Consider the following 15,864-nt stretch of genomic DNA (forward strand, 5'->3'; position numbering starts at 1 on the left):
AGGTGCCTTTAATGAAGAACCAGAATAACTCCAAAAAATACAGCAGCAAGTAATTTAAACTTTTATTGGGTGTTGCATACTGTATACATAATATGTACTTTTTTAAGGGTGGCAACTCTCTTCGATCTTATGTTAGATTTATCTCAGGTAAATACATTATCTCATAATATATTTACTAAGTGCTTTGTCCAAGGAATTCTAAGAATATTATTAACTGCTTTAGAGGGGCATTACCAGATGATTAACAAGGCAGAATATTAGAATATTTTGCTAAGGAAATTCCTTGTGGACAGAGAAATGCTAAATAGAAGCAATTAAGTTTTAATTATAACTGACCTCTCTGGTATTCCCTCCCCATATTGCCTCCCCATGATAATCAATCCATGCAGCTATTTAATACAGGAGGAAAGAAGAATTGAAAAAAAGGAGACAGGGGAGGCACACACAAAATTTTTAACATTCTAGAAGCCAGAAAAGTGTGGGCACATCCTTAAAAGACCTTACTTAAAAGACAAATGGGGGCCGACCCGGTGGCGCACTGGAGAGTGTGCCGCTTGGGAGCGCGGCGGCGCTCCCGCTGAGGGATCGGATCCCATGTGGAGACCGGTTCCCGCTCACTGGCTGAGCGCAGCGTGGGTGCAGCACTGAGGGTTGCGATCCCGTTGCAGGTCCCCAGTACGGGCGCGACACCGAGGGTTGCGATCCCGTTACCGGTCAGTAAAAAAGACAAAAAGGAAAAAAAAAAAAATAAGACAGATGGAATCAAAACTTGGGGTCCCATAACAACTCATTGTCTTGAGTTGGAAATTGTACCCCAGTGTCCTATTTCCAGCTACTGCTGCATAAAGGAGACCACCCACATTTTCTCAGAATTGTTTATTAGAGTCATCTGGACACTGAGAGTGGGAAATATTTCTTTTAAAGTAAAGATCACAAAGACCAAATAAAGTTTGTGATTGCTCAAAACTGAAAATTGACAGACGAGTTTGGTACAAAAAAATTTCCATTTCTTAGACACACACACACAGACTAACAAAAATCCACTTTATGGGTTGTGAAGACCTTACATATAGACACAGATGTTTGTGGGCACATCTCTTCTTCCCCTCATAGTCAAAGACCCTGAAAGAATTTTCTATACTCAACAGCCCCTATGTCCTCATCTTCCACTCACTAGTCAACCTGGATTCTGGGCCAGTCACTACACCAAAGCAGAGCTGGTGTTGTCATCAACATCCTTCATGACTCTCAGCCTCTCACAGCCTTTGGCACCGTTGACTATTCAGCCTTTTGGAACATACCCTTCACTTAGCTTCTGTGTTGCAATGTTCCCCTGCTTTTCCTCTTTGGTAGCTCTTTCTCTGTCTTCCATGGTGTTCACCCCCTACCCCCAGCCATTAGTACTGGGATTCCTTAAGACTCAGACGTAGGACACCTTCTCTTTCTACTCAATTTACTCTCCCTGGGCAATCTCACCTAAGACCACAGCTTTAATGCTACCTACAGACCAAATGTCTATCTCTAGCTCATACTGCTCCTCTGAGCTCTAAATCCATAATTTAAACTCATATACTTAGTTCTGCATGGCATCTCCACCTGGATCTTTCTAAGGCCCCTCAAGTGGCCCTTGTCCAGTCTAGCACATGATCTTCCTCTAGGATTCCTTATCACAGTGAATTGCACTTCCGTCCATTCAGTTGTGAAGACTGGGAGAAACCAAAGAGTCATAGTTGTCACCTCTCTCATCCTCACCATCAAATCTGGTCATCAAAGCTTGTCAGCTCAACTTTTTAAAAAGCTGCTCAATTTCTCTGTTTCCATACCTAATCCAAAGTACCATCATCTCTCAACCATAAAAGCCTAGTAACTTTGTCTCCCTGCATTCACTCTGCCCCCACTCTAAATTAGTATTTTTTCCTCTTCCACCACCCCAATCATGCACTCTTTCCAGGACATACTGTCTATTTATAAACATTATAAACACTGTAGGCAAAAGTGAATCTTTCAAATTTAACACATATCCACCCCTCCTGTTCATGCACTTGCAATGGTTTCTCCAAGTTCGTAAAATAAGACCAAAATTCTGGACACAGACTGCAAGCTTCTGCATGGTCCAGCCCCTCTATTCATATCTCAGCCACATGTTCATCTCTAACCTTTGTGCTCTCGATGCCCCACACTGGCCTTCCTTTTTGACCTCACTCTCTGCACTCCTGCCACAGGGCCTTGTCCCATGATGTGCCTCTTTACTTGAGATTAATGTCTTTTTGTCTCTCCTACTAGACTGAAAACTACGTGAGTAAAGTGTACTTTTTTGAACACATTTTTAATCCCCAATGAGTAAGTACCATAATGCCTAGCATATAGCAGAAACTCAATAAGTAATTGTTTAGTGAATTAATTAACTTATTGAACACCTGCTATGGCAGGGCAATGTGCATATGTGCATTTAATCTATTATCTTAGCTAATGCTTACAAGAAGCCAACAAATTAGGTACTATTATCCTCAGTTTACTAATAATAAAACTAAAGCTTAAAGAATTTAACTTGCCTGATATTCCTCATCTACTAAGTATCTGAGCCATAATTTGAACCTCAACATATCTAACTCTGAAGCTCTTGCTTTTAACTACTATTTTTGAAACTATATGCAATAATCAACCCATGTATATTTAAGACTGTGCCTCATTCAGAACTCTAGTTAGATGACACATTGAAAAAAGATCATTGGAAGAGGGCTTATGTATAAAAAAACTCTTTACAAAAGTGTGGGTAGTGGTATGGAAGAAGCAAAAGGTTAGTGCAGTAACCGAGAGCTCAGTAGCAATAAAGCTGTTTCTCCACCTAAATCAGAAGGATTGAAGGGAGGGAGTGGTTACTGCACCCCAAGGGAGAGAGGTGTATAGAGTTTTCAGCGTTTAGGGGAAGAGTGGCCTTATGTGGAGAGATCCAGCCAGCCTGAAGTGACCACCCAGGAATATAACCTAGGGGAATAAGTGCCTTGATCTTAATCTTCTTTCCCTTTCTGATGCCTTCCCAGGGATCCCCAAGACAGGGCCCAAATAGAAGCCAAAGTTCATGGAAAACTACTAGTGTAAACCACACAAGTCAGCCTCCTGCGGCAGAGAAAAGGGTAGAAAAGGGGGAGAGGAGATCTGGAAGGGTAAATGGAAGACATCTAGCACAAAAACCTACTGTACACCAAGATGGTGCTGACTCCTATGGACTCCTGTAATGAATAAGACTCCTACCCTCAAAAACAAGACTTTCTCTTCTCGTAAGCAGAAAAAATAAGGCATTTCCAGCAAGTTATGGCCCAGCTGTAAATGTACATTAGAACTTCATAAATTACAGGTTTATGAAGTAAACCATGTCTGTACCAACTATATTCCTTGCATGATTCTTACTGGTAGGTACAACTAGAGTAATAATATAGAAAGTATAGTTAATATTTCATTTTGGGTAATTTTCATAAGAACTAGGTGTTCACCTGGAACTAGTTCCCCAACCAAGTGTCTCAAGATTTAGGGCTTCTGAGATACCTATCTGTTTAACTCTGACATTGAAAAAAACAACTATTAATTGTTCTCCTTGTCATTATTCTAGTTAAGCTTTCTATTAACATTTGTGCTCAGACTAAAGTCAATGCAGGCATGCTCTGCTTTACAAATATCCACTTGATAAAGATCCCCCACAAGTGAACACCCAGGCCACATCACAAAAGAGGGTGTCCCCTCTCTCCCCTGCCAAGGTCCACGGAGCAGTAAGTTTTCCCAGCTCTTAGTCTATGGCACAGGCAGTCTGCTCTGAATTGAATGTGAAAGAAGGGAGAAACAGAAAAGGAAGGAAAATAACAGTTGTCAAGCATCTTCTTCCATATGCATTATCTCACTGGGCCTTTACAATGACTCTAATGTACTCGTTATTATCCCCATGTTACAGTGCAAGAAACTAAAGCTTAGGAAGTTTAGTAACCAAGGCTTATAGTCCCACGTATGATAAACAAATCTGAACCAAGGTCTGCCCAATCCAAATTCTGTGAACTTTCTGTTCCACTCCCTTGGAGGGAGACCTGTTCAACTTACTACCCCACTTCCTTCTCTGTAAGAGCATTTTCCCATAGAGACAACCTTATGAAGGAAAACTTGGCCTCTCAGTGGCTCACAACAGCTGTTCTAGCATAACATGCTGTAGCTGAGCTAGAGCCCTGAATTAGCCATTCCAAACAAGATCATACAAATGCAAACAAAATTTTGGGCTATAGCCCATCCCCAGGATGAGGCACCCCCATTTCTATGGTGAGATGGAGCAAATCAGTAGCGTGTTTGCCGTCAGAAGACCTTCAGGAAGTCTCCCCATCATTAAGTTAGAAGGTAAAGGGAGGTTTATGGATAAGCCTAGCTCTCTTTTTCTCTATGCAAGAAAGATGCAAATAAGGGAATATATATGATCAGAGGTTTATTTCCCTGACTAAAGAATAAAAGTATCTAATGAGAGAATCACAAAGTCAGACTCATCCCCAGATAAAAGCACATATACTGCCTCATTTCTAGGGATTTCCTTACAATGGCAATGCCCCAAGCAGCAATAACCTTGCTAACACCCACAGCTGAGAGTATTTAGGAAAAATTGGGAGAACTTTTCTAAGTTTGGAATACTTTTGAGTCTTTAATGAACATTTTGTTTTTGTTGAGAAAAGTCAGTTAAGAAAAACATTCCAATTTTGATTGCACATCTAGTCAACGAGCCCAAAATACATCTTAATTTGGTGTCACAGTAAACAGGATTTTTAAAATCAAGGACTGGCAATTGAAGCCATGAGTACAATTTGAATGGCTTTACAAAACGGTGCTACTGTAAGCTTCCTTAGCAAGAGAGTGCCACCTTGGGCCCATAGAGATGAAGTAGGGAAAGGAAACATGGCTGGCAAGAAAAGAGGCACCTCCCCTTCCTTTGCCCACACTCCCCCTCTCACGTACAGTCTTTCCAGAACCGGCTCTCCTGTTTACAAACGGTGGAAGAAGCTACGGGGGTATAAACGGAAATGATTGCAGTATCTCCAAGAAGTCTTGTCCAAAAGAGCTGCTTGACCTTTGCAAACTACAAAGGTTATAGCAGGGGACTTTCTTTCATACTCTTACCCACTTTAAAGGCAGGCTGATTAATACATAAATAACAACGATGACTGAGATAGCTTAAAAAAGAGAGATAAAACAGTAGGTATCTAGCACCCACTGCATACTTAAGACCCCAGTATCCTTAAGAATAAGTTCAAGATGTCAGTGGGTCCTCACACTGTGGGGCCACCTGGACTATTTTCAGAGCAATGGTGTCTTCCCCTGGTGTCCTGCACTGTGAAGTCAACTTCAGAGCAACACTTTGCACTTAATAAGGGCACCATGCTCATCCAAACTTGGAGAACTGTAGACTGTGCTGATGCCTATTGCAGGAAGAATTCACATAGATGTAGGCCTGGACTGTCAGCCGTACCTGCAAAAATAACCATTCCGAAACACCAGCTGGTGTTTCTCAGGACGCAGCCTCTCAAGATTATCTTCTCATTGTTGAGGGAGTGCTTGCTGTCCTTCCAAGAGAGGACTCCCGTAAATTTATCTAATTTGTTGTTAGGTGCCTCACAGACAACAATCCCTGGAAAACAAGAAAACAGACCTCTTTATGACACATCTCAAACTGTCTTTAGAAGCCCACAGAACTGTTGTACCACCCTACTTCTAATGTACAGCACAGTGTTACAAACACAGGATTGTGCTAGAAAAAATAACCTGGGAGGTACAGAGATGGAAAGCCTTCAAATATTTTGAAACATAGCTTTCTGTACCATCCAAAAAAGAATAGGGGGAAAAAATAAGAACAGAAACCTGGAGCCTTTTTTTTTTTTTTCCCCTTAAAAAAAAAAATCACTCATCTTTACTTCTAGTTTGTAACAAATGATTTTTGAAAAGATAAAGCAATGGCTGTCATAGAAGTTTCTCTTATTCTGTCTCTTTTAATTTAATGTGAACTTTCGCACAGGTTAAAATGGCATACCTCCAGTCTCACAACAAAAATTAATCATCTTTCTAGGCTCACAGTCAGGATTTCGGTGGTCCTACTGTATTCCACCCCAGAGAAACCTGGGCCTCGTTTGCCACATGTGCCTGAGAATGTGTGTGATTCTTTCCAGCTGTTCTAGGCTTCTTATCTTGATTAGATTCAGAGTTCTGGGGACTCTCAAAGGCACCATATAACTTGCCCTAAACTGGCTAGAAGATGTTTCTAGTTTTTTCAATTCCAAGCCCATTCCAAACCAAGCACATGCCCGTTCCAAATCAATGAATCAATTTGTTCCATTACATTCAGAAAATACATATTCAGGGTGGGGGTTCTTTAGATAGGAAAAAAGAAAAAACAGAAATAATCTTTCACAGACACTGTCACAAAGCATAACTATTAGATTAACATACATTTGCATTGCAAACAGGTGGGGTTAAATATTTAGAAATAATGAGTACAAAAATGTGAAAGACAATAGAACAGAGCAAGAGAAAGAATGAGGGAGGGAGGAAGAAAAAGAGAGAGGGAAGAAATGGAAAGGAGGCTGTGTATGGATCCAGTCGGGGTTCAAGTCAGAGTCAGGGGAGAGATTAGTACCTGCAAGGTTCTCTCTCTCAAAAACAATCAAAATACATTTATTTAATCCGAAGTCAAAAGGGTAGGTGGGATATAAAAAGTGGCATTTAGAAAAGAAAAAGGAGAGCCTGTTTTCAGCACAAACTGAAGGGGAAGGAGGCCAGACGAGCCTAGAGAACCTCTATGTCGTGCTGATTGCATCTACCCTCTAAGCTGCCTTCAGAACTTAAAGAGGCTTCTGACATGGGTTCCTTTCCTCCCTAGGATGCTACATTTTCCCTTTAAAACTCTTAGACGTAGGTAAGAAATTAGCCAGTTTTCATATGGCCTGATCATTCCTGACCAACCAGATTACTAATGTTAACAGAACTTGCATTAAAAAACAAAGACTCTTGTCCTCAAGACTTTCCAACCTTTCCCCAACTTAACAAAAGCACCACCTAAAGACTCCCACTTGGGCACCCACTGGCAGCTTCCCAGACATCCACTGCTAAATGAGACAGTGCTGGCAGGAGGATTTAGACAAGACAAGTAATCTGTACACAGTCATTTTTTATGCTAAGAGAAGTGGCTGAATTCTGGTTAGCTCCCGGTATAGGCCATTACTGATATTAAAAAGTAAATTAAAACTGATTTAAACTGGCTCGAGTTGTTTGGACAACTACATTGTGGATGAGGAGACTTTTTCTAAGTTCTCAGAATTAAATATCCTTTTCTTCTTGACCAATAATTTTCATTCCTGAATTTTGTAGAGCTTTGAATTAGGTATCACCAGCANCCACTGGCAGCTTCCCAGACATCCACTGCTAAATGAGACAGTGCTGGCAGGAGGATTTAGAAAAGACAAGTAATCTGTACACAGTCATTTTTTATGCTAAGAGAAGTGGCTGAACTCTGGTTAGCTCCCGGTATAGGCCATTACTGATATTAAAAAGTAAATTAAAACTGATTTAAACTGGCTCGAGTTGTTTGGACAACCACATTGTGGATGAGGAGACTTTTTCTAAGTTCTCAGAATTAAATATCCTTTTTTTCTTGACCAATAATTTTCATTCCTGAATTTTGTAGAGCTTTGAATTAGGTATCACCAGCAAAACCTACATAAAATAATAACAGGTTGATGTGACCTTTAAAGCTTATTCCAGTTTCTTGACCCAAGACTCAATTTCTCAGGCTTCAAATTCGGCCACTAAAAGAAATAAGCTTTGGGCAAAAACAACATGATATGCAGTCCCTGCCAATAAGAACATAAAAAACAGGCTCATTTGATCATTTTTATTGTCCCAAACAAAGACTAACATGGAGGCAAATACAGCCTTGAACATGCTGGCTCACTCCTCCCTGGCCCCAAGGCTAATCCACTTCTGGCCTCACACCAAGGGTGTGGTTCTAGACAGGAAGAGGCAATAAGGCCAAGGGGTTCTGCCTGGGTTCTTGGAGGCCAAACCCCAATTCAGCCTTTCTCCAAGAGTGTGGTCCCAGTGACTTAAGTACTAAATACAGGGCCTGGTCAAAACAAAATGGCAGGAACGAAGCCAAACTGCTTTTTTTTTTAATCATCAAAAGAGCTCAGCTTTCCCTTTCTTAGCCCTATTAGCATAAAACACGATCTTCCCAATTTTTTTCCTACCCCTTTCCAAAAGAGGGTAAACAGGTTCCTTTGAAGGAAGCACTATATTTACCTCTGAAGCCCCATAACCTACCATACTATCTACACAATAGAATCTTAATAAATATTTATTGAAGAGTTGGATGGGAAAAAATTCAGATAGTTTCAAGAGAGAGATTGAGAGATGAGAAGGGTATTTGAGAAGATCCAAGATGAATGGGAAAAGTAGGTATATTTCCATGGTAATAATGACAGAGAGATTTGAAAACCAAATAGCTCAGCCACAGTGGGGAGAGGGGTGAAGTTTATTGGCCTAATTCTAATGGAAGCCAAATAAATCTGAGAACACTGAAAAAAGAGGGGAGCCCTAAAGCACGTTAGGAGCAACCATAGATATAATAAGGTGTAAGGTAGCCATAAGGTATAATATGGTATAACTCTAGCCATAAGGTATAATAAGGACTAGGGAAAAACTCTCTTAGGACCCTTCTTCCTTTTGCTGATTGTGTCAGAGAAGAGAAAGAGGCAGTAAATGGTGAGTTTGACAATTGATAAGGAAATACCTTAGGAAAAATAGACTCGTATCTCACATAGTCATTCACTGAATATGTGTTCACACCACTAATGGGTAATAAAACAACTGGGGGGAAAATCATGTCATTGATGAAGTATAAATAAAATCAAACTAGCTAATCACATCTGTTTGCCCTTCTGAAGAGGGAGGATGTGAAAACAGATAGCAATTCATCTACTCTACAATCATGCAGAAATGTTCTAAACCCTACTGGACAAAATCTACCAGATCTTCTTCGGGAACTTCATCTAAATTTGGTCAGCTGAATTGCTGGTTAATTACCAAGTTGGTAAACTTCTCAAACTAAAGTATTCACCTCAAGGAGGAAATCTGCAGTTTATCATGCAAATAGAAACTCAGGACCCAGTATTTCATGATTTTCCAGAAAAGTTGGCTTCATTTCTTTATGTGTATTATTATTATAAATATTTCTCAATTTTCTATACTGCAACTCTTCCATAAAACAAATTATCCATTGAATAGGACATCGTTATTGCTGTTCAAAAATTTCTCTAGCCAAGAGCTTCTGTGTTTAGGAGATTGCTCACTACTGTCGCCCTGATGATTTTGATAAATATTTATTTTTTTCTTAGAAAGGAGAGTGTCACCTTCCTATTTTCTAAAGCCTCTGTATTCTTAAACCATCACGCCTCAGCCGCTCATTATTTCCATGGTAATGGCCAGGTCAGCACCAGCAATAAAGAGAGAAGTCATTCTTCACGTCTATGTCTCTTGCGTCAGCTGTGCTGTGGGACAGTACTCCTGTCCAGGTGAATAGAAAAGCTATCAGTGACTACGAAAAAGTCTTAAGATGGTAACCAAAACTTTTTATTTTTTTCACCAAAAAGAGATGCTTATTTTTCTGTTTTAATTACACATATGCTATTCCTTAGAAAGGACGACGAAATACACAGATTCCTGAATCTAAGAGTCAGCCTTTCCCTGGTTCAGAACTCCGTATTAACAGTCATACAAAATATGTAAACTTGTCATAAGTTGCAAAAAACAGATCTCAGTCCAGTCAGTAACAATATGCAAAAGATTCTTAAACACATTTGGACAATTTACATCCAGGGCTTTCCCCAAGGAGTAAGAATGTCCAGTTTGTAAATGTATAATTGACAAGTATTTCCAGTTACGTATTTGTAAAAGCTTTTTAATTCCCATGAGACTTTAACATGAAAAATTGAGGCCCACTTAATTTATTTTCATATTTGTTATAATATTAGATCAAGTTATGTATCTTTTCTTATAAAATTCAACAGACTAAATGTTAATTTTTCTGACGTTTGAAATGTGTAAAAATATTTATATGAGAACTTTTCAAATAAATGAACTTACCTACCAAAACCAACTCTATCTTGCATGTACTGTTCTCTATGTTTAGCCAACTGTTCTATAAATACTTGTCAGGGATCGTGACATTCAAAATCACTGAGAACATTGCTACTTTTTAAAAATATGATGACATCACCCTAGTCCTAGATGGACTTAATCTCTGATGATTAATTTTGCATCTTTAGGTTTAGAGCATTTTTAAAATTTATTTCTTACCCCGAGTAGGAACTAAGCTGTTGTGCTAAATTTCCGTAACTCTCCCATGCTGTCTTTCTGCTTCTAATTTAGAACCTTGGGTTTTGTCCTTTGCAGAATAGGCTTTGCCAGCAGTCTGGGGTTCATATTCTGGTTCCTCCACTTAGTAACCATGTGACATTGGAAAAGTTATTCAATTTATCTGGGTCTCAGATTCCTTATCCATAAATTGGAGCTAATAATAATCTCTTTCTTCAAAAGCTGTAAGGATATAATAAGATAATGTGTGCAGCTACTTGGCATGGGGCCTGGTACACAGTGAGTGCTTTTTCATTTGTCAGCATCATGTTTAGGATCTTTACCTTATTAAAGTCTTCTTTGGGGAAAAGCCCTTACTCAAGTCTGTCTTCTTCCCTGGACTATAAGCGCTATGAAAGCAAGGCCTGGATCTGACTAATTAACCACTGTAGCCCCAGGCTTAGCACGTCCTTTGATGCTGTGTTAAATATACATTTGCTGAGTGAATGAATGGGTGACTAAATAAATAAAGAACTAAGCTCATGCAATGCCTAAGGAGAACACCATAAGACACTGTCTTTGGGTATAGATGCAAAAGAGAGGAGGCCAGGAGGCTTACAAGAAACATCCTGATGCCCAGTCCATCTCAGTTTGGCCACAGGTCTATGTCCCCAATTTTAAGTCCCCAGCTGGGACTTCTCTAGGGATAGGAGTGGGAAATTCAGGTCTTCAGATAGTTGGAAGATGTATGCTTATGATACAAGAACAGAAAACTGTAGTTTTGTGCTACACTATTTTGACAAGTCTCAGGAGAAAAACCACAAAGTAACTAGATGCAAAAATAACACCACAACCAGATCTGCCCAGAAGTTACAAGTTAGCAGATATACTTAGCACAGACTTAACATGGGAAAGGGTGTGCCTCACATTCCTGTCTCATCTATTATACCAGGCTGAAGCTAGGCAGGGCATTTCTAAAATGTCAACAATGCTGATGTCATACCTTTAATTTAAACTAAAGGATGCAATATCTGGTTTTGATTCCCATGACTCAAGGAAGTCTTTTCCTAGTCACCGGAGGAAAACCTGAAATCTATTGCTACTCCATTAAGACAAAGGTGAATAAAGAAGACCAAAAAAGGGGGGTAGGAAAGGAACAGGGAGTAAAAGAATCAAAAGAATCTTGGTAATACATGTAGAGATACATAATAAATCTGCATAAGAGGAAAACCTGAAATCTATTGCTACTCCATTAAGACAAAGGTGAATAAAGAAGACCAAAAAAGGGGGGTAGGAAAGGAACGGGGAGTAAAAGAATCAAAAGAATCTTGGTAATACATGTAGAGATACATAATAAATCTGCATACTTTGTTTTGCATCTTGTCCCTAGGAGTTGTTTAATAAATAGACTTAAACTAATTAAACAGAGAGATTTATGAAAACAGAAATGATAACGTGACAGAAAAAAAGACACTGCAGGTAGAGAAAATAACTAACATAAAGAGTGGAAGAAGATGATAAAAGAGTGCAGTAAAAAAGAGTGCAAAAAGGGAAGAAATAGAGAATGGTGTATTGGAGTTGTTAGGGAAATACGTACAGATAGTGCATAGTGTGTAAATGTGAGAGGGAGACAGAGAGAGAGATTGAAATTAACACATGCAAACTAGAGCTTGGAAAGAAGTGGATGGAGGGAAAATTGAAGGCTACAGGAAAGCAAAAGCAATCATGGGAAGGAGTTAGAGGACATCCTGTGTCACCCTCTTGGTCTTTAAATTCAGCTGCTAACAGGGGAAATCTAATTTGTGTATTATGTCTAATTTCTTTCCCTTTATTTCAACTATTCCTTTATCGGATGAGTTCTTAGAAATAGAAAATCGTATTTAAGTAAGGATAAACCCATATAATATCATGTTGCCTTGAACTTCAAGGTAGATTGAAATGAAACCCAAGATTTAAGAACAAAAAAATAAATTTGGCAGAAATCTGGTTTTCAGCCCAGAAATGTACCAGCTTGATAAATTTGCTATTACATGTTTTTTTGAAAAGTGACCACAGTTTAAGTATATATAACAGAAAGAAGAGGTCTATTTTGCCTTTATTTGGGAAAACAATTATATGCTGGGGATTTGGTGAGTTGCCTATCCTGTATGAAGCAAATTCAGGTCACACCAATGAGTAATAATTATTAATGCACTTTAAAAGTAAATTTTATGAAGTATTTTTAAAAAGACTTTTTATATGTAAGCAAGTCCTTTAACATCTTAGGACCACAGTTACTCCATCCGTAATAAAGAAATTATTTTAGATGAAGAAGTGTTTCTCTGCTTCAGCCTGAGTAGCACCACTTGTATTGGTTTAAATTTGGGCTTACTATGTTCAATTGTGTTTGAAGAAAGGATTCTGAAGCAAAAAGATAAAACCACCTCACACCAGAAGATCCCTCTCCCAACTACCTGCCCTCCAGGAGGAGAGGACCCAGCACTCCTGCTTGGTCCTACAAGGCCCCATCAGGACCTTTCTTCCTCCCCCCATTGTTTAAGACTCCATTCCCAACCCCTTTATCTAGGGCCCTTCCTCTTACCCTCCCATGCCTTTTTGGAGCCTGATTCTGATCCTGCCCCCAAATCCCTGGCCCTTGCAACCATTTATTCATTCATTCAGCAAGGCTTTACTGAGCACCTGCTATGTGCTAGGTGTGTTCTAGGAGCTGGTTTTATGCAAACAAAACAAAAATCTCTGTGGAGCTTACATAGAAGCAGATAGAGATGGACAATAAACAATTAACTTTGAACATAAATAAATTATACAAAACACTCGATGGTGATAAGTGCTATAAAACCTCAACAGATTTCCATATTTATATTTCCCTCTTGCAGTTAGGTCAGGACCAGGTGACTCATGCTAGCCAATGAAATATGAGAGGAACAAGCAGTTAAAAGCTAGTGTGCCTCCAAAGAATGAGTACACTTTGTAATGACGAATACACCAACTATCCTTATTTGATCATCACATATTGTACACAAACACTGATAGTCAACTCTGTATCCCACAAATATGTATAATCAATTAAGTTTCAATAAAAAAATTTAATTTTAAAAAAGTTCTTAAAAATTAGGTTTAAATTAATCTGATCATATCAATTTTTGAGTTAATTTATGAGAATTAATCTGAGTAGTGTAATGAAGACATGAACAACGCATGTCTTAAGACGTATTCTTTTTAAAACCACTAAGACTTAATGGAAACAAGAAATAAAATAAAAGCCAGTGTATATCTTTCACCCTTACCCTGACATGCAATCTTACAAGACATTAGTCTAGGTACCATGGCTGTGAGACGGAGGTCATTCAACCTGCATTGGAATGTGACATGAGCAAGAAATGAACCTTTACTGTGTTTATGCCACGAAGATTTCAGGGTTGTTTGTAACTGGATCATAAGTGTAAGCTATTTGTGCCAACATCTATGAAAGAAAGGGAACTAAATAATTGTAACAATAATTTTCTTCTTTTTGATGGTTAAGAGCACTAAAAAATCATCAATTTTTACCCCCTCATTGATTGACAGAGGTATAAAGGTATAATTCTGCCAGGAAAGAAATAAGTAATGGTAAATTATATTTAGGTTGCCCTTTTAGGACTTCATAAACATTCAATGAGGTATTTTAAGCAAGTATTTTGATTCATGGACACAATTTACTTTTCCTGGATGCACATAACAGTAAAATTTCATTGAAAAAAATTACTTAGTAGAAAATGTGTAATTTGTTTTCATCTAATCAAAATATTTCCTGGGCCATTCAAAGTTTCCTGGCTATTTCCCTGACTTAAATCTCAATTTGGAAGGATTTTTTTTTTTTCTATAAACAATTGCTATAACAACACACAATTAAGAGAGATTAAAATATTAACCCAGAATCTACAAGCAAATGCAAAACACAGGCAATATAAGCTCTAAGCTGTGCACTAGAGAAAGTTTATGTTTATAAACTTGCCTATATTTTAACTCATGGGATCATGCTAAGACCCTTGTCCACATTTTGCTTTAGTGGACCTCAAAAAAACATTTTGGAAGATAGTCTCGAATTCTTAAAGATTCATTAATAAATAAAACCAATTTGTATAGAAATATTAATATTCAGGGCCAGACTTACAAGTGGGTAAAATAAGAGACCATCAAGGGGTAGCAGGAAGGCCCCAAAGATTCTCCCTACAGCCTATCATGGTACCTAAACCCCTACCATTAGCATCTCTTTCCTTTGACTCTTGAAGGATTTTGTTTCTCTGTGGTCCCTTAATCATAAAATGCAGATATCCCTAGAATGGGCAGTATCTAGAGATCATTCCATGAATACTTAAGAAGAATAACTTTGGCAGGAAAGAACAAGACATGGCTGGAAAAAAACAGTCAGTGGATACCATGCTGAGGTGTACAGGGTTGAATGGTGTGACGATGGTGATAATAAAACCATGGTCTAAAGTAAAAGGCAACAGACGATCAACTTGATTAATAAATCAGAATATTCCTCCTGAACACCTACTATCTTCAAGGCATATGCCTGGCACTGTGCGAGGTACAGAAATATGAGGAGTCTTCAAAAGTTCATGGAAAGATTTGTATTATCTTTTAATTCTACTTTTCCACAAACTTTTTGAAGTACCTTCATAAAGGAGGCAAGATGACTGTTTTCATGAGTTTGCAGTCTGGTGTTTTGTCTTTGTTGTGGAGCCAGAAAATGGACAGATGGTTAGCCTTAGAGCTAGAAATAAAAGTGTGGCCTGTATTCGTCCTTAGCACATCTGCACAGGGCTCCAGGGAGGTCAAGGTCAGGCAAGCGAAGGGCATTACGGGATTGAAGAGAATGAGATCTAGAGACGAGGGAAGAAGGACGAAATAAACAATGACCTGATAAAGCCATTCTCCTCCCCTTGGTAAACATTTTTACTCTTTAGCGTGAGAAGAGATTACAGACTTTGATGCCTGGAGAATTTTATGTTCTTCCACCAAATAAAAAGAACATAAATTGGATCTCAGATAATTAGTTTGTTTTATTGCTTTTTGGTTTTGAGATTTTTGTTCGTGTGTGTGTTTTCAAATACTTACCATCAAACCTTGCAAGTCTGTTCATATCTCCTCCAAGTTCTGAGGTAACTGATAGCGCATGGCGTACTTTTAGGTTTGTTTCCCTGTGAAGTTAATAATATGACATAGATTTTTATATGGAACAGCCCAACAGTGTCTTACCAAAGCAATCAGGTGGATGCAGTACATGCAAAACCCAACCCAAGAGACTGAAGAAACCCCCTCTGTATGTTATTCACACTTCTCACATGTTCTCAGGAAAGTACGCGGGGCTTCTCAAGCTCCTAGGAGCTGGCATTTCCCCCACGGCACATCTGTATAACAACAGTTATCTGTTTTTCAGTTTGAAAGAACAGAGGACATAATAAATATGGTTTCATTCTAATCTGCCCAGACATCATGCATGAGTTATAAAAC

The 15,864-nt window shown here is 38.8% G+C and overlaps 1 protein-coding gene across 1 annotated transcript in view; it reads right to left on the reverse strand.

The window, feature by feature from the left end:
• Positions 1-15,864, reverse strand: part of ATP8B4 (ATPase, class I, type 8B, member 4) — a gene marked incomplete at its 5' end in the record, with an annotated part of 144,480 nt that overhangs the window by 117,201 nt on the left and 11,415 nt on the right. The window contains one exon of the mRNA XM_008585632.1: positions 5,492-5,650. Within this exon, the coding sequence (XP_008583854.1) occupies positions 5,492-5,650 (159 nt within the window). The remainder of the gene's footprint in view (positions 1-5,491; positions 5,651-15,864) is intronic.

This window comes from Galeopterus variegatus, unplaced genomic scaffold (assembly GCF_000696425.1).
Source record: "Galeopterus variegatus unplaced genomic scaffold, G_variegatus-3.0.2 Scaffold3652, whole genome shotgun sequence".
Classification (NCBI taxonomy): domain Eukaryota; kingdom Metazoa; phylum Chordata; class Mammalia; order Dermoptera; family Cynocephalidae; genus Galeopterus; species Galeopterus variegatus.